The sequence below is a fragment of the Salmo trutta genome, chromosome 9, assembly GCF_901001165.1.
Source record: "Salmo trutta chromosome 9, fSalTru1.1, whole genome shotgun sequence".
Classification (NCBI taxonomy): Eukaryota; Metazoa; Chordata; class Actinopteri; order Salmoniformes; family Salmonidae; genus Salmo; species Salmo trutta.
The window spans coordinates 45,484,609-45,505,304 of NC_042965.1; the positions used below are offsets into that span (position 1 = coordinate 45,484,609).

General features: G+C 40.5%; 1 protein-coding gene across 2 annotated transcripts in view; it reads right to left on the reverse strand.

Moving 5' to 3' along the window:
* Window positions 1–13,625, reverse strand: part of LOC115200642 (protein mono-ADP-ribosyltransferase PARP8) — an 86,158-nt gene extending 72,533 nt beyond the window's left edge. Inside the window, exons 1-3 of one of the 2 annotated variants that reach the window (XM_029763845.1) lie at window positions 13,422–13,625; window positions 13,176–13,299; window positions 11,088–11,142 (exon numbers count right to left, since the gene is read on the reverse strand). In XM_029763845.1, coding sequence (XP_029619705.1) covers window positions 11,088–11,142; window positions 13,176–13,266 — 146 coding nt within the window. In that variant the 5' untranslated portion in view covers window positions 13,267–13,299; window positions 13,422–13,625. Of the gene's footprint in view, window positions 1–11,087; window positions 11,143–13,175 lie in introns of both variants that reach the window. The other variant, XM_029763846.1, reaches the window with a different exon arrangement.
* Between the last annotated feature and the right edge of the window lie 7,071 nt (window positions 13,626–20,696).

Here is a 20,696-nt window from a genome sequence, read left to right on the forward strand (position 1 = left end):
ATAGAGCATGCTGGGAAATATAATGCCGAGCATGGTTTTGTTTGAACTCTGGTTATTAACACCAACACTGGGGTTATTTTTACACCGCTGAGTGTTAAATTTAACTCTTGAATCAACACTAGAAATGTTACATAGAAAAATCAACACTACTTAACACTGGTCAATTTGCTGTGTGCCTTGAAAGGGTTATTCTGAAATACCGTAGATGCCACATCAAGAACCCCACATTTAACTAAAGGTTCTTTAAAAAAATAAAAATAATAATAATAATAATTTTTAAGAAATTGGGTAAGAGTTTACCTTTAAGAGCAGAGGAAGAACCATTTAAGAACTAGGACTAACCCCATTTAGTCAACTGGTTGATTGTTTGGTCAATACCGATATGTATTTAGTCGTACAGTGGCAAATAGGCAACAACAAAACAATTTGAATCATGGCACTGGAGACACCTGTCTGTCTCTCTCCAGAACGTGAATTAGTTTGCCCTTTGATTGTTAGCGTCTATCAATTCATCATATCACCAGTAGTAGCCTACATTAGAAGTGATGGGAATTAAACGGTTAATGTACAAATGTTTGATGACATTATTTCAACAAACGTTAAAACCCATTGAGCTGCAATAATCACGTAGCCAGTTGTGAAGAGAAAGAATCAGGCTAATGCGTTCAGTGCCACGATTCAGAGAAGGGCACAGGGCCAGATATGATGGGTCTTTTGTTATAGTCTAGCAGAGAGTCAATCAGCTCTTTAAAATCCAGTTTCAACTGTTCAGAGCTGCCCTTCATTATGTCATTAGAACCCAACTGGACTACGATAGAATCGATTTCAATGTCCTGGTGTAGTACATTCAGTGAACAGCTTAGTAATGTCATTAAAACCCACATGGACTAGGATAATGTCCATGTCCTGGTGTAGTACATTCAGTGAGCAGCTTAGTAATGCCATTAAAACCCACATGGACTAGGATAGAATCAATGTACATGTCCTGGTGTAGTACATTCTGGAGCAGCTTAGTAATGTCATTTACTCGAGTTCTGGGATAGGACATTGTTTTTGCACCAGGAACGGTCACATTTCTTACCATGAAGCTGCTCAAAATCACAGGTGGCGAGAAAGACGAGAAAATCCACCCACTCCCACGCTTCACAGGATTCGGTTGCCGACGTTGATTTCGAAATCGTAGTAGTAGGCACTGCTGTCGCAAAAACACAGGCACCCCAGCGACAAAGGTTCCTCAAATGTATTTATAAATGTAATGCTCTGATCCAGTGGAAACGTCACAAAATACCTGATTACTTCTTATCCCTTGCACAAATAGCCTACACCTGTGTCTGTCCCGAGCTCACTGGCACTGGCACAGGAAACGGAGGGCCCAGAACATTTTATACAATGCTGCAAGTTTGCTAGCATTCAGGCCAGACACAGTTGATACAATGTTTCAAGTTCATTGCAGACAGGCCATGCATAGCCAATGTGATGTATAGGATATTTATTTTTAAAAATCAGGATATTTTCTACCTGCAGGCTGCAATCTTTTTATTTGTTGGCTTCATATAGGCTATTTTTACACAGTTGACAATAGAAGTTACTTTTAGATTTGAATACATTTTCATTTAGCTTTAGATTGAATGTAGACTAACCACATGATAATGATTTTGAGTTAGACTATTATAAATTAAAATGTGCATATGAAAATCATAACTGGCACGGAGATCAGTAGAAATGGTAAGATAACTTGGCGCTCCGTATGGAAAAGGTTTCCGACCGCTGGTGTAGCCCGTTACTGGTAACTTCAAGAGCATAACGGCAGGCAGAATCAGCGAAGGCCAGCAGCATGAGGAGGGTCAGGTTTTCTGGTTAGGCCATCTTGATCTCTGGCTCTCTCTTAATTATTTAATCAAACTGTGTGCTTAAAAGTTCAGTACAAATAGTTGATTTTATTAAAACAAATAGGGTGTGTCTATATATTATTATAAAAAGCCGACGACTCTTGGGGACAGACCTATTAAAAAAAACTTCATGTTTTTTCAGAGTAGTCTTTGGATGTTTCTCACAAGTGTCTGAATGTTACAATAGGCAGGAAACATGTGACTTCCCTGTTCCACCACAATGACACAGAAATAGTCCACACACACACACACACACGACAGAAAGAAGAGTCTTGGTTGAGAAACAAAAACGGCCTTATTGTTTTCGATGCACTTTGGAAAAACTGTCTGCTTCAGAGTGACTGACAGATGTCTGTCAATCAGCCCTACAGGTCATTCTTCTGAAATAAAGCACTGACAGATGAACGACAAGACAACAAGCATCTCAATTCGTAATGTCGTAGGTTTTTTTTTTGGGGGGGGGGGGGGGTTTACAGCTGACGGTTCCTGCCAGTACTGTAATCACCCCTTTTTGGAATCCGTGGCCATGTGTGAAATGGAACCCTATTTCTTAGATATAGTACTATACAAGTAGTGTACTTTTGAAAAGTAGTACGCTATATAAGGAATTAGGGTGCCATTTGGGACTCATCCAGTGAGAGTGTAAACTGACCTTTTGTAGATGTCTGCGACTGCTAACCCTGTCTTCAGTTCAGCTTTAAAAGACGAAGTTTGTTTTTTAAATGTAAATGGAATGTTATAGAAAGGTCCAAATACTTTAGTTTTTTTGCGATTTCACTTGTTTTTTGAGAAACTAAACAGCGATTCATTTCCTCATCCTCGTTGTGCAGTACAGCGGCTCTGGAGAAAAAAAAAATGAACAAATGCCCCAAAAATATCTAAAAATACTTCCTGTAACACTCTCAGTATTAGGCTGATCACGATACCAACATTTTACAGAGGATACGATACCAGGCCAAGTATCACGATCGATACCGAGTAATATCTGGATACCACTGTAAATAATAATAATCATCATCATCAGTGGCCTAGCATCCTGTTCGCCCCGTCCCCGGAACGCTTCTACACGTTTTTTTCTTCGTTTTTTTTAAACGTTCTCCAAAAAACGTGTCACTGAAATTCACACTTCTACTCAATACAACCATGTTTGAATTTAACTTCAAACTGTTCAATGTATAATAGAATACGGCATAGAACGGCTGATTGGCTGATATTTACAAAAAGCCTAGCTGTGATTGGTCTGGAGGAATGAGAGGAAGGAATATACATCAGTGGGGGAACGGCACAAACGGAATGGCATCAAATACATAGAAACCATGTGTTTGATACCATTCCACTGATTCCGCTCCAGCCGTTACCACGAGCCAGTCCTCCCCAAATTAAGGTGCCACCAACCTCCTGTGATATACAGGCATGATGAGCTGCGTGTCATTGTGTCAGTAAGGGGAAAACACTGCATGAAACCTTCTTTACTCTTCAATTAATGCAGACACACACCCTCCCTTCCTCACACTCTGTCTCACTCTCATAAACACACGTCTCTGTCTCCCTCACTCTCATAAACACACGTCTCCCTCACTCTCATAAACACACCGCTGTCGGTCTCCCTCACTCTCATAAACACACCACTGTCTGTCATGTCCTGACCCAAGTAAGATGTCATTTTCTATAGTAGAGCAGGGCAAGGCGTGACAAGGGGTGTTTCGGGTTGTTCTATGTATTCTATTTCTATGTTTATGTTCTAGTTTGTCTATTTCTATGTTGGGATTGTTTGGGTTGATCTCTAATTGGAGGCAGCTGATCCTCATTGCCTCTGATTAGAGATCATATTTAAGTAGGGGTTTTTCTCTTCCTGTTTTGTGGGTTATTATCTTTTGAGTAGTGTGTTTTCCTCTCTGCGTCACGGTTTGTTGTTTTTTGTGTTTTCAAGTATTTAAGTGTATTGCATTCAGTTTCACGTTTAATAAATATGTGGAACTACGAACACGCTGCATTTTGGTCCGATCTTTCAAACAGCCGTGACACTGTCTCCCTCACTCTCATAAACGCACTGCTCTCTCCGTTTCCCTCTCACATCTCTCTCTCTCTCTCTGGTTATAACAGGCGATGAAATGTTATAATGTATTAACATTGCGCGCTGCTCCAATGTAACAAATGTAAAACTCAAACGACAGAAGACTCGTCAGGATCAGCACCCCCCACCTGCCATCATGGCTAAATTATATTTAAAAAACAGACAGAGGAAGAGACACTTGTGAAGAGGGGACAGAGAGCAGGGGAGTGAGGGCTGGTAGGGGATGTGAAGGGGGGACAGAGAGCAGGTGAGTGAGGGCTGGTAGGGGATGTGAAGGGGGGACAGAGAGCAGGTGAGTGAGGGCTGGTAGGGGATGTGAAGAGGGGACAGAGAGCAGGTGAGTGAGGGCTGGTAGGGGATGTGAAGAGGGGACAGAGAGCAGGTGAGTGAGGGCTGGTAGGGGATGTGAAGAGGGGACAGCAGGTGAGTGAGGGCTGGTAGGGGATGTGAAGAGGGGACAGAGAGCAGGTGAGTGAGGGCTGGTAGGGGATGTGAAGAGGGGACAGAGAGCAGGTGAGTGAGGGCTGGTAGGGGATGTGAAGAGGGGACAGAGAGCAGGTGAGTGAGGGCTGGTAGGGGATGTGAAGAGGGGACAGAGAGCAGGTGAGTGAGGGCTGGTAGGGGATGTGAAGAGGGGACAGAGAGCAGGTGAGTGAGGGCTGGTAGGGGATGTGAAGAGGGGACAGCAGGTGAGTGAGGGCTGGTAGGGGATGTGAAGAGGGGACAGAGAGCAGGTGAGTGAGGGCTGGTAGGGGATGTGAAGAGGGGACAGAGAGCAGGGGAGTGAGGGCTGGTAGGGGATGTGAAGAGGGGACAGAGAGCAGGTGAGTGAGGGCTGGTAGGGGATGTGAAGAGGGGACAGAGAGCAGGTGAGTGAGGGCTGGTAGGGGATGTGAAGAGGGGACAGAGAGCAGGTGAGTGAGGGCTGGTAGGGGATGTGAAGAGGGGACAGAGAGCAGGTGAGTGAGGGCTGGTAGGGGATGTGAAGAGGGGACAGAGAGCAGGTGAGTGAGGGCTGGTAGGGGAAGTGAAGAGGGGACAGAGAGCAGGTGAGTGAGGGCTGGTAGGGGATGTGAAGAGGGGACAGAGAGCAGGTGAGTGAGGGCTGGTAGGGGATGTGAAGAGGGGACAGAGAGCAGGTGAGTGAGGGCTGGTAGGGGATGTGAAGAGGGGACAGAGAGCAGGTGAGTGAGGGCTGGTAGGGGATGTGAAGAGGGGACAGAGAGCAGGTGAGTGAGGGCTGGTAGGGGATGTGAAGAGGGGACAGCAGGTGAGTGAGGGCTGGTAGGGGATGTGAAGAGGGGACAGAGAGCAGGTGAGTGAGGGCTGGTAGGGGATGTGAAGAGGGGACAGAGAGCAGGTGAGTGAGGGCTGGTAGGGGATGTGAAGTGGGGACAGAGAGCAGGGGAGTGAGGGCTGGTAGGGGATGTGAAGAGGGGACAGAGAGCAGGTGAGTGAGGGCTGGTAGGGGATGTGAAGTGGGGACAGAGAGCAGGTGAGTGAGGGCTGGTAGGGGATGTGAAGAGGGGACAGAGAGCAGGTGAGTGAGGGCTGGTAGGGGATGTGAAGAGGGGACAGAGAGCAGGTGAGTGAGGGCTGGTAGGGGATGTGAAGAGGGGACAGAGAGCAGGTGAGTGAGGGCTGGTAGGGGATGTGAAGAGGGGACAGAGAGCAGGTGAGTGAGGGCTGGTAGGGGATGTGAAGAGGGGACAGCAGGTGAGTGAGGGCTGGTAGGGGATGTGAAGAGGGGACAGCAGGTGAGTGAGGGCTGGTAGGGGATGTGAAGATGGGACAGAGAGCAGGGGAGTGAGGGCTGGTAGGGGATGATTACAGCTGCCACGGGTGATATGTGCAGGAAAGTGAAGTGGATATCATTAGACCTGCTCATACAAGAGACTGGTGGCTGTTGCTTCAATTCAACTGAATTTATAAACAAAACAGACTTTATAAACATTTAATAAAACGGGCCCCAGCAGGTTCTTTAGATCGGTAGGGCTGAAAAAGTCAGTAGTATTATATGACACAGTACTACAGTATTCTAAAATGTTGGCATCATAAGTATCATGACTGCAGGTCCTTAGATCCCGTGTGGCTCAGTGTGACTCAGTTGGTAGAGCATGGTGTTTGCAACGCCAGGGTTGTGGGTTCGATTCCCACGGGGGACCAGTATGGAGAAGAAAAAAAATGTATGAAATGTCTGCATTCACTACTGTAAGTCGCTCTGGATAAGAGTGTCTGCTACAATGACTAAAATGTAAAAATGTAGATGTTGTACACATGCAATTGTGTCATTCCCAAAACTTTATCCATTTTGGACGACTCAAGCCATATCCCCTGTCCAGCTGTCCCATTCTATGTGTAGCCTGCCACTACAGGTATCTGGCAAAATAAAGGAAACACATAAAGTGTCTTAATAGGGCGTTGGGCCACCACGAGCCAGCACAGATTCAATGCGCCTTGGCATAGATTATACAAGTGTCTGGAACTTCCTGTGTGGAAGCGCCTGCTTTCAATATACTTTGTATCCTTCGTTTACTCAAGTGTTTCCTTTATTTTGGCAGCTACCTGTGGAATTGACGGAGAGGTATCTGTTGCAACAAAAAGGAATATAACATTGAAGATAAAGTTTGGAATGACAATTTCATGTGTACAACATCTAAAGACTTGTATCACTATACAGAGAGCTTTTCCATTTCAACCATACCATATTCTGGACTTAACTTGGGTAACTACAGAGTTGACCCTACCCAAGTTAAATCCAGAATGTATTTATTTAACTTTTATTTAGACGAGGGGGGGGGGGGTGTCACCATTCTCAAGGAAGCCCTGTGAACATGAACACACAATTCAATACAACATAAAGCAAAATAGCAACAACACAATAAAAACAAGATGAATCAAAAACTACTATCACATTATCTCTCTCAAAATGGATCTAAACTGGCCAATGGAGATCAGCGAGTTCAGCTTCAAGGTGTCCTAAAGGCTATTCCACGAGCTGGGGGATTAAAAACAAGTATTTTTCCACAGCTCAGTGGAGACCTGCAGGACATCCAGAACCAGCCAGTCCAGGGGGGGGGATTGGTCTGAAAATGGCTGGATCTCCAATTAATATGGGAGCTGAGGTAGTGGGGGGAGTCTCTGAAGAGCATTTTGTATATGAAGCTGTTCTTCTGGTAGTCAGAGACTGGAAGCCAACAGAACTGTACAGAATGCAGTGATGTGTATGAAAACTGTCCCAAGTGGTAAACCACAGTGTTGAGTGATAGTGTCACATCCTGATCATAGAAAACTTTTATTTTCTATGGTAGAGTAGGTCAGGGCGTGACAGGGGGGTTTTGTCTAGTTTATTTATGTCTATGTTGGTTCTAGTTTCTTTTTTCTATGTTGGGGTATTGTCTAGTTTATGAATTTCTATGTCTGGTTCTAGTTTCTGTATTTTTATTTTTGGGATGATCTCCAATTAGAGGCAGCTGGTCATCGTTGTCTCTAATTGGGGACCATATTTAAATTGTTTTTTTCCACTAGGGTTTGTGGGAGATTGTTTTGAGTAAGTGTATGTTGCACCTCTTTGTCACGGTTTGTTTATGAGTTTATTTGTATGTCGGGCATAGTTTCACACAGTTTAAAATAAAATGTGGAACGATACACACGCTGCGCTTTGGTCCCATTCTTCAGACAATCGTGACAGACTGAGTCTGAAGGTTTTAAAACAGACTGCAGCATGCATAGAGATTATATCACCATAATCAACTACTGGGAGAAGAGTTGCTTGAACAATCTTCCTTCTACTTTCCAAAGTGAGGCAGGAATTCTTTCTATAAAAATAAACCAATCTTTATTCTCACCATTTCAATGTGCGTTTCAAAAAAAGAGAGAGCTTATCGTCAATCAGAAGTGCCCAAGTCATTATAAAAATGGGGAACTTGCTCAATTTGAACTCCATTTAAAATACGCAGGTACTCAGGGTCAGTATTACGAAACCTAGAGAACGACACAATCGTGGTTTTATTAACATGTAGCACTAGTTTCAGATCAGTAAGCAATTTTTTTAAATGACTACCAAGTCAACCCTACCCAAGTCCAGGATATAATAATGACTACCAAGCCAACCCTACCCAAGTCCAGGATATAATAATGACTACCAAGCCAACCCTACCCAAGTCCAGGATATAATAATGACTACCAAGCCAACCCTACCCAAGTCCAGGATATAATAATGACTACCAAGCCAACCCTACCCAAGTCCAGGATATAATAATGACTACCAAGCCAACCCTACCCAAGTCCAGGATATAATAATGACTACCAAGCCAACCCTACCCAAGTCCAGGATATAATAATGACTACCAAGCCAACCCTACCCAAGTCCAGGATATAATAATGACTACCAAGTCAACCCTACCCATGTCCAGGATATAATAATGACTACCAAGCCAACCCTAGCCAAGTCCAGGATATAATAATGATTACCAAGTCAACCCTAGCCAAGTCCAGGATATAATAATGACTACCAAGCCAACCCTACCCAAGTCCAGGATATAATAATGACTACCAAGCCAACCCTACCCAAGTCCAGGATATAATAATGACTACCAAGCCAACCCTAGCCAAGTCCAGGATATAATAATGATTACCAAGTCAACCCTAGCCAAGTCCAGGATATAATAATGACTACCAAGCCAACCCTACCAAAGTCCAGGATATAATAATGACTACCAAGCCAACCCTACCCAAGTCCAGGATATAATAATGACTACCAAGTCAACCCTACCCAAGTCCAGGATATAATAATGACTACCAAGCCAACCCTACCCAAGTCCAGGATATAATAATGACTACCAAGTCAACCCTAGCCAAGTCCAGGATATAATAATGACTACCAAGTCAACCCTACCCAAGTCCAGGATATAATAATGACTACCAAGCCAACCCTACCCAAGTCCAGGATATAATAATGACTACCAAGCCAACCCTACCCAAGTCCAGGATATAATAATGACTACCAAGCCAACCCTACCCAAGTCCAGGATATAATAATGACTACCAAGCCAACCCTACCCAAGTCCAGGATATAATAATGACTACCAAGCCAACCCTACCCAAGTCCAGGATATAATAATGACTACCAAGCCATCCCTACCCAAGTCCAGGATATAATAATGACTACCAAGCCAACCCTACCCAAGTCCAGGATATAATAATGACTACCAAGTCAACCCAACCCAAGTCCAGGATATAATAATGACTACCAAGCCAACCCAAGTCCAGGATATAATAATGACTACCAAGTCAACCTTACCCAAGTCCAGGATATAATAATGACTACCAAGTCAACCCTACCCAAGTCCAGGATATAATAATGACTACCAAGTCAACCCTACCCAAGTCCAGGATATAATAATGACTACCAAGTCAACCCTACCCAAGTCCAGGATATAATAATGACTACCAAGCCAACCCAAGTCCAGGATATAATAATGACTACCAAGTCAATCCTACCCAAGTCCAGGATATAATAATGACTACCAAGCCAACCCAAGTCCAGGATATAATAATGACTACCAAGTCAACCCTACCCAAGTCCAGGATATAATAATGACTACCAAGCCAACCCAAGTCCAGGATATAATAATGACTACCAAGTCAACCCTACCCAAGTCCAGGATATAATAATGACTACCAAGCCAACCCTACCCAAGTCCAGGATAATAATAATGACTACCAAGTCAACCCAAGTCCAGGATATAATAATGACTACCAAGCCAACCCTACCCAAGTCCAGGATATAATAATGACTACCAAGTCAACCCTACCCAAGTCCAGGATAATAATAATGACTACCAAGCCAACCCTACCCAAGTCCAGGATATAATAATGACTACCAAGTCAACCCTACCCAAGTCCAGGATATAATAATGACTACCAAGTCAACCCTACCCAAGTCCAGGATATAATAATGACTACCAAGCCAACCCAAGTCCAGGATATAATAATGACTACCAAGTCAATCCTACCCACGTCCAGGATATAATAATGACTACCAAGCCAACCCAAGTCCAGGATATAATAATGACTACCAAGTCAACCCAACCCAAGTCCAGGATATAATAATGACTACCAAGCCAACCCAAGTCCAGGATATAATAATGACTACCAAGTCAACCCTACCCAAGTCCAGGATATAATAATGACTACCAAGTCAACCCTACCCAAGTCCAGGATATAATAATGACTACCAAGCCAACCCTACCCAAGTCCAGGATATAATAATGACTACCAAGTCAACCCTACCCAAGTCCAGGATATAATAATGACTACCAAGTCAATCCTACCCAAGTCCAGGATATAATAATGACTACCAAGCCAACCCAAGTCCAGGATATAATAATGACTACCAAGTCAACCCTACCCAAGTCCAGGATATAATAATGACTACCAAGTCAACCCTACCCAAGTCCAGGATATAATAATGACTACCAAGCCAACCCTACCCAAGTCCAGGATAATAATAATGACTACCAAGTCAACCCAAGTCCAGGATATAATAATGACTACCAAGCCAACCCTACCCAAGTCCAGGATATAATAATGACTACCAAGTCAACCCTACCCAAGTCCAGGATAATAATAATGACTACCAAGCCAACCCTACCCAAGTCCAGGATATAATAATGACTACCAAGTCAACCCTACCCAAGTCCAGGATATAAGACTTGATGAATATGAAGTCTTATCACATACCAGACATACCTAAATCCATCAGGGCCTGGGACCAGTCTTATCGATATCGGTGCTGGTCCAGTGAGCAACGGTTAGGTACTGTAGGTGCAGACCTCAACAGCATCATTTAAAATGAGCATATATATAATGCCGACGAATGGCAGGCCTGAAGGAGAGGAGTCCTGGTAGTTCATTTGTGCCACGCAGGGGGACTGTCAAGTGGATTTAAGGTAGGTCCAACAGTCCAGTCCCCCCCCCAACACACAAACACACCATTCATATGAAAAACCCATGTGAACAACTTTCCAAAACAAGTGAATAACCAGCCCTAACAACAACCAGTAGACAAGCCATGGTCCAGTAAGATACAGAAAGAGTAATCTCTGAACGCTGTACTGTACCTTCTGGAGCCTTTGGAATAGGTGAAGGTGAAGGTGGCGTCAGTGTATCTGAAATCTGAAATAAATAACAGGGGAAACAGAACGGGTCAGAACAGAAACCAAGAGAAGGGTTATTAACCAAGCCACTGCCATGCCAGGCCACAGGGGTGGGAAGTCCCCTTCAACAAATGCAGTTTCCATGGAAACATCAAAAGGGGGTTCCCACTGACCGACAAAAATATATAAAAAGGAGGTAAAATTGTTGGCCAATATTACACTGAACAAAAATATAAAATCACAACATGCAACAATTTCAAAGTTTTTACTAGAGTTACAATTCCTATAAATTAATTAATTAATTAATTAATTAGGCCCTAATCTATGGATGTCACCTGACTAGGAATACAGATATGCATTACGGGTCAAAGATACCTTTAAAAAAAAAGTAAAGGGTGTGGTCAGTATCTGGTGTGACCACCATTTTGTTTTTATTTAACTACGCTATGGAGCACAACACCTTTATTTAACCTGATGCAGCACGACACATCTCCTTCGCATAGAGTTGATCAGGCTGTTGATTGTGGCCTGTGGAATTTTGTCCCACTCCTCTTCAATGGCTGTGCGAAGTTGCTGGATATTGGCGGGAACTGGAACACGCTGTCGTACACGTCAATCCAGAGCATCCCAAACATGCTCAATGGGTGACATGTCTGGTGTGCATGTAGGTCACAGAAGAACTGGGACATTTTCAGCTTCCAGGAATTGTGTACAGATCCTTGCGACATGGGGCCGTTCATTATCATGCTGAAACATGAGGTGATGGTGGTGGATGAATGGCACGACAATGGGCCTCAAGATCTCGTCACGGTATCTCTGTGCATTCAAATTGCCATCGATAAAATGCAGCGGTTTGTTGTCCATAGCTTCTGCCTGCCCCATACCATAACCCCACCATGGGGCACTCTGTTCACAACGTTGACGTCGCCCACATGACGTCATACACGCTGTCTGCCATCTGCCCGGTACAGTTGAAACCAGGATTAATCCGTGAAGAGCACACTTCTGCAGCGTGCCAGTGGCCATCGAAGGTGAGCATTGGCCCACTGAAGTTGGTTACGACGCCGAACTTTTTGAACGTTCTGCCAAATTCTCTAAAATGACATTAGAAGCAGCTTATGGTAGAAAAATGAACATTTAATTCTCTGGTGGACATTCCTGCAGTCTGCCTGCCAATATGCACGCTCCCTCAACTTGAGACATCTGTCGCATTGTGTTATGTGACAAAACTGCACATTTTATGGTAGCCTTTTATTGTCCCCAGCACAAGGTGCACCTGTGTAAATCAGCTTCTTGATATGCCACAGCATGTCAGGTGGATGGATTATCTTGGCAAAGGAGAAATGTTCACAAACAAGGATGTAAACTAAATTGTGCACAACATTTGAAAGAAGTAAGATTTTAGTGCGTATGAAACATTTCTGGGATATTTTATTTCAGCTCATGAAACATGGGACCAACTCTTTACATGTTGCGTTAATATTTTTTGTCAGTATAAGTTTACACAACCGTTAGTCTATGTCCGGTACAACTAACGTCGATAGGTGAATAGACTAGTTACGGCTGGTGTCATCAATATTATGTCTGTCTGTCCATCTGTAGGGATGTTTAACCAAATCCCAGTGTCATCATGACAAGCATATTAATGTTCTTTTTCTGCTCCATTAGATTTTAATTTATTTCAAATAATTAGTCACATTTAAAAATACAAATAAAAACTTTCCGTACCATGGTCAAATGTTTTGCCAGACCAAAATGTAATGATAACTCAGACACTGTTAGGCTTAACCAATTTAATCATCGCACACACACACACACACACCAATCAAATAAAATGTCGGTCTATAAATTAGATTCATTTGTGATATTGACAACTGTGTCTAGAAGGTGTTTTTTTGATGCTTTTTGCTATCGAGGACAAGGACTAAACGGAGGAGTGTGTGTGTGTGTGTGTGTGTGTGTGTGTGTGTGTATCAACATACACCGTAGGGCTTTATTAACCTGGGTGGAACACGTACCGTTCCACTACCACGGCTGTACACAGACACTCACCAGAGAAAAGGCAGTCTTTCTCTGCCTTGCACCTTTGAATTACGATGTCGACGTCTTTTTGTATTCTCTCTTGTCTTGAACACATCCCCATGAAATAAAACCCCACAGGAATGGCTTCTCTTCTCTAATAAAAGACAAAATAAGATCCCATCAAAAAGGACTGATGTATTTCCAGTAATCTGAATTTTCGATGGAGCTGGTTGATATTGCTTCTGGTTATATTCCAGGTGTGTCCAATCGTCGTACCGTTTCGTTTTCAGCTCGTAGCGGATATCATCTCGAATAACTACCGATGATGATACTATTATACAGCAGTAGTAGTAGTAGATAGCCTGTTCCACTTTTACTCCTAAAGCCCCAGTCTCCACACTTCACTGAGCACTGCTAAACCCAATAATGGCGATCTGTAAAAGCTAAGATCAAAGATGGTTATTAACCAAGATAGACCCGAGCCTGTCGTTTCCAATGAAGGCAAATGAATCATAGCGGGCCGAACAAGCACCAGTTAGTGAGATCCTATTGGCAGCAGTCTGCCATTTATTTAGGATATTTCCATTGGGGGACGCATACTCTGTGATGTTCGCGTGTACAATCACTAAAAATCACCCTTGCAATCAATTAAAATGGAGAGCGAAAAAAATTACTTCGAGCAAAGGGTAAAATCTTCCACTCGATTTGTTACAGATTCAAATGTTGTAATATCCGATAACCAGTAAGAGATCAAATGTTTCATTGATGAGATGAATGTGCAGAATGTCGGCCATAATAAATCTCACGCTATGTTCTTCCACCGCCGCCCACTGGGCTTCCACTCATCACCATATTTGGAAACGCCAACCGGATGATTCACATTTATATATCCGGTGAAATATCTGGCTCATTGTTCTATCTGTGCTTAAAAATGATGAGCCTACCGATGCTGGTCTTAAAGTGAAACCAACATCGCTTTAACTCCAACTAAGGTCGTCGCTAGTTACCACAGCCACAAAGTCCTAAACCCCGCCTATTTCCACCACTTCTTTTTTAAATCAGATTTGAAACCTAACCTCAAACCTAACCTCACCAGTTTTTACCTAAAAGATGGTAAAAACTGGTGAGAGCATCAATGACATAGGAGAGAAGAGGAGGTTTACCCACACAACTAGATAACACACAACACTAGACTAGATAACACAACAACACTAGACTAGATAACACACAACACAACACTAGACTAGATAACACAACAACACAGCACTAGACTAGATAACACAACAACACTAGACTAGACTAGATAACACAACAACACTAGACTAGATAACACAACAACACTAGACTAGACTAGATAACACACAACAACACTAGACTAGACTAGATAACACACAACAACACTAGACTAGATAACACAACAACACTAGACTAGACTAGATAACACAACAACACTAGACTAGATAACACAACAACACTAGACTAGACTAGATAACACAACAACACTAGACTAGACTAGATAACACACAACAACACTAGACTAGACTAGATAACACACAACAACACTAGACTAGATAACACAACAACACAACACTAGACTAGATAACACAACAACACTAGACTAGATAACACACAACACAACACTAGACTAGATAACACAACAACACAACACTAGACTAGATAACACAACAACACAACACTAGACTAGATAACACACAACACTAGACTAGATAACACACAACACAACACTAGACTAGATAACACAACAACACAGCACTAGACTAGATAACACAACAACACAACACTAGACTAGAAAACACAACAACACAACACTAGACTAGACTAGATAACACACAACACAACACTAGACTAGATAACACAACAACACAACACTAGACTAGAAAACACAACAACACTAGACTAGACTAGATAACACACAACACAACACTAGACTAGATAACACACAACACTAGACTAGATAACACACAACACTAGACTAGATAACACAACAACACTAGACTAGATAACACAACAACACTAGACTAGATAACACAACAACACAACACTAGACTAGATAACACAACAACACTAGACTAGATAACACAACAACACTAGACTAGATAACACACAACAACACTAGACTAGATAACACAACAACACTAGACTAGACTAGATAACACAACAACACTAGACTAGACTAGATAACACACAACACTAGACTAGATAACACACAACACTAGACTAGATAACACAACAACACTAGACTAGATAACACACAACACTAGACTAGACTAGATAACACACAACACTAGACTAGATAACACAACAACACAACACTAGACTAGATAACACAACAACACTAGACTAGATAACACAACAACACTAGACTAGATAACACACAACACAACACTAGACTAGATAACACACAACACTAGACTAGATAACACACAACACTAGACTAGATAACACAACAACACTAGACTAGATAACACACAACACAACACTAGACTAGATAACACACAACACTAGACTAGATAACACAACAACACTAGACTAGATAACACAACAACACTAGACTAGATAACACAACAACACAACAACACTAGACTAGATAACACAACAACACTAGACTAGGTAACACAACAACACTAGACTAGATAACACAACAACACTAGACTAGATAACACAACAACACTAGACTAGATAACACAACAACACAACACTAGACTAGATAACACACAACACTAGACTAGATAACACAACAACACTAGACTAGATAACACAACAACACTAGACTAGATAACACAACAACACAACAACACTAGACTAGATAACACAACAACACAACACTAGACTAGATAACACAACAACACTAGACTAGATAACACACAACACAACACTAGACTAGAAAACACAACAACACTAGACTAGATAACACAACAACACTAGACTAGATAACACACAACACAACACTAGACTAGATAACACAACAACACTACACTAGACTAGATAACACAACAACACAACACTAGACTAGATAACACACAACACTAGACTAGATAACACACAACACTACACTAGACTAGATAACACACAACACAACACTAGACTAGATAACACAACAACACTACACTAGACTAGATAACACAACAACACAACACTAGACTAGATAACACACAACACTAGACTAGATAACACACAACACTACACTAGACTAGATAACACAACACTAGACTAGATAACACAACAACACTAGACTAGATAACACACAACACAGCACTAGAATAGATAACACAACAACACTAGACTAGATAACACACAACACTAGAATAGATAACACAACAACACTAGAATAGATAACACACAACACTAGACTAGATAACACAACAACACAGCACTAGAATAGATAACACAACAACACTAGACTAGATAACACACAACACTAGAATAGATAACACAACAACACTAGAATAGATAACACAACAACACAACACTAGACTAGACTAGATAACACACAACACAACAACACTAGACTAGATAACACAACAACACAACACTAGACTAGACTAGATAACACACAACACTAGATAACACACAACACTAGACTAGACTAGATAACACAACAACACAACAACATTAGACTAGATAACACAACAACACTAGACTAGATAACACAACACACAACACTAGACTAGACTAGATAACACACAACACTAGATAACACACAACACTAGACTAGATAACACAACACACAACACTAGACTAGACTAGATAACACACAACACTAGACTAGATAACACACAACACTAGACTAGATAACACAACACACAACACTAGACTAGACTAGATAACACACAACACTAGATAACACACAACACTAGATAACACACAACACAACACTAGACTAGATAACACACAACACTAGATAACACACAACACTAGATAACACACAACACTAGATAACACTAGATAACACACAACACTAGATAACACTAGATAACACAACACATTTACATTTTAGTCATTTAGCAGACGGTCTTATCCAGAGCGACTTACAGTAGTGAATACATACATTTCATTTTCATTTCATGCATTTAAAAAAAATAAAAAATTGTACTGGCCCCCCGTGGGAATCGAACCGACAACCCTGGCGTTGCACACACCATGCTCTACCAACTGAGCCACAGGCAAGGCTGACACTAGACTAAATAACACGCAACACTATTATACTATTAGACAGTCATTATATTATACTATATTGGTTTTCTTTAGACGGTCATTATATTAAATATATTATACTATATGGGTCTTCATTAGACGGTCATTATATTATATGGGTCTTCATTAGCCTGTCATTATATTATATTAAATATATTATACTATATTGGTCTTCATTAGCCTGTCATTATATTATATTATACTATATGGGTCTTCATTAGCCTGTCATTATATTATATTAAATATATTATACTATATGGGTATTCATTAGCCTGTCATTATATTATATTATACTATATGGGTCTTCATTAGCCTGTCATTATATTATATTATACTATATGGGTCTTCATTAGCCTGTCATTATATTATATTATATTATATGGGTCTTCATTAGACTGTCATTATATTATATTATACTATATGGGTCTTCATTAGACTGTCATTATATTATTTCAAATATATTATACTATATGGGTCTTCATTAGCCTGTCATTAAATTATATTATACTATATGGGTCTTCATTAGCCTGTCATTATATTATATTATATTATATGGGTCTTCATTAGACTGTCATTATATTATATTATACTATATGGGTCTTCATTAGACTGTCATTATATTATTTAAAATATATTATACTATATGGGTCTTCATTAGCCTGTCATTATATTATATTAAATATATTGGTCTTCATTAGCATGTCATTATATTATATTATACTATATGGGTCTTCTTTAGACGGTCATTTAAATATATTATATGGGTCTTCATTAGACTGTCATTATATTATATTAAATATATTATAGTATATGAGTCTTCATTAGCCTGTCATTATATTATACTATACTATATGGGTCTTCATTAGCCTGTCATTATATTATATTATACTATATGGGTCTTCATTAGCCTGTCATTATAATATATTATACTATATGGGTCTTAATTAGCCTGTCATTATATTATATTATATTATATGGGTCTTCATTAGACTGTCATTATATTATATTAAATATATTATACTATATGGGTCTTCATTAGCCTGTCATTATATTATATTAAATATATTGGTCTTCATTAGCCTGTCATTATATTATATTATACTATATGGGTCTTCTTTAGACGGTCATTTAAATATATTATATGGGTCTTCATTAGCCTGTCATTATATTATATTAAATATATTATACTATATTGGTCTTCATTAGCCTGTCATTATATTATATTATACTATATGGGTCTTCATTAGCCTGTCATTATATTATATTAAATTTATTATACTATATGGGTATTCATTAGCCTGTCATTATATTATATTATACTATATGGGTCTTCATTAGCCTGTCATTATATTATATTATACTATATGGGTCTTCATTAGCCTATCATTATATTATATTATACGATATGGGTCTTCATTAGCCTGTCATTATATTATATTATACTATATGGGTCTTCTTTAGACGGTCATTTAAATATATTATATGGGTCTTCATTAGACTGTCATTATATTAAACTATATGGGTCATCATTAGAAGGTCATTATATTATATTATATGGGTCTTCACCAAAGCCCCATATACTACCCACCACTGCGACCTGTACGCTCTCGTTGGCTGGCCCTCGCTTCATACTCGTCGCCAAACCCACTGACTCCAGGTCATCTACAAGACCCTGCTAGGTAAAGTCCCCCCTTATCTCCGCTCACTGGTCACCATAGCAGCACCCACCTGTAGCACGCGCTCCAGCAGGTATATCTCTCTGGTCATCCCCAAAGCCAATTCCTCCTTTGGCCGCCTCTCCTTCCAGTTCTCTGCTGCCAATGACTGGAACGAACTACAAAAATCTCTGAAACTGGAAACGCTTATCTCCCTCACTAGCTTTAAGCACCAGCTGTCAGAGCAGCTCACAGCTCACAGAGCAGCTCACAGAGCACCTGTACATAGCCCATCTAAAATTTAGCCCAAACAACTACCTCTTCCCCTACTGTATTTATTTATTTATTTTGCTCTTTTGCACCCCATTATTTCTATTTCTACTTTGCACTTTCTTCCACTACAAATCTACCATTCCAGTGTTTTTCTTGCTATACTTTATTTACTTTGCCACCATGGCCTTTTTTGCCTTTACCTCCCTTATCTCACCTCATTTGCTCACATTGTATATAGATTTATTTTTCTACTGTATTATTGACTGTAAGTTTGTTTTACTCCATGTGCAACTCTGTGTTGTTGTATGTTGTCGAACTGCTTTGCTTTATCTTGGCCAGGACGCAATTGTAAATGAGAACTTGTTCTCAACTTGCCTACCTGGTTAAATAAAGGTGAAATAAAAATAAAAAAATGAATTAGAAGGTCATTATATTCTATGGGTCTTCATTAGACGGTCATTATATTATATTTGTCACGGTTGTCGTAAGGAGGAGCGGACCAAAGTGCAGCGTGTGTGTCGTTCCACATTTTAATTACACTGTGAAACTATGCAATACATAAACATAAACTAAAGCACAAAACAACAAACCGTGACGCAGAGTTGAAACATACACTACTCAAAAACAATCGCCCACAAACCCAGGTGGGACAAACACCAACTTAAATAGGACCTCCAATTAGAGACAACGATGACCAGCTGCCTCTAATTGGAGATCATCCCAAACAAAGCCCAACATAGAAATACAAAACTAGAACAACCCAACATAGAAATACAAAACTAGAACAACCCAACATAGAAAATCTAAATTAGAAAAAAAAAACTGTCACGCCCTGACCTACTCTACCATAGAAAATAACTGCTTTCTATGGTCAGGACGTGACAATATTATACTATACAGGTCTTCATTAGACGGTCATTATATTATAATATACTCTATGGGTCTTCATTAGACGGTCATTACATTATATTACACTATATGGGTCTTCATTAGAAGGTCATTATATAATATAGCTGAAGACAAGACAAACTGAAGACAAGACATAATGAAGACGAGACAAACTGGAGACAAGACAAACTGTGCTTCTGATTTACCATATAGGAGCCACACCTAGCTATAGCCTTCTCAGATACAGATATAATAGGAGTAGCTATACAGCTATAATAGGAGTAGCTATACAGCTATAATAGGACTATCTATACAGCTATAATAGGAGTAGCTATACAGCTATAGCCTTCTCAGATACAGATATAATAGGAGTAGCTATACAGCTATAATAGGAGTAGCTATACAGCTATAATAGGAGTAGCTATACAGCTATAATAGGAGTAGCTATACAGCTATAATAGGAGTAGCTATACAGCTATAATAGGACTATCTATACAGCTATAATAGGAGTAGCTATACA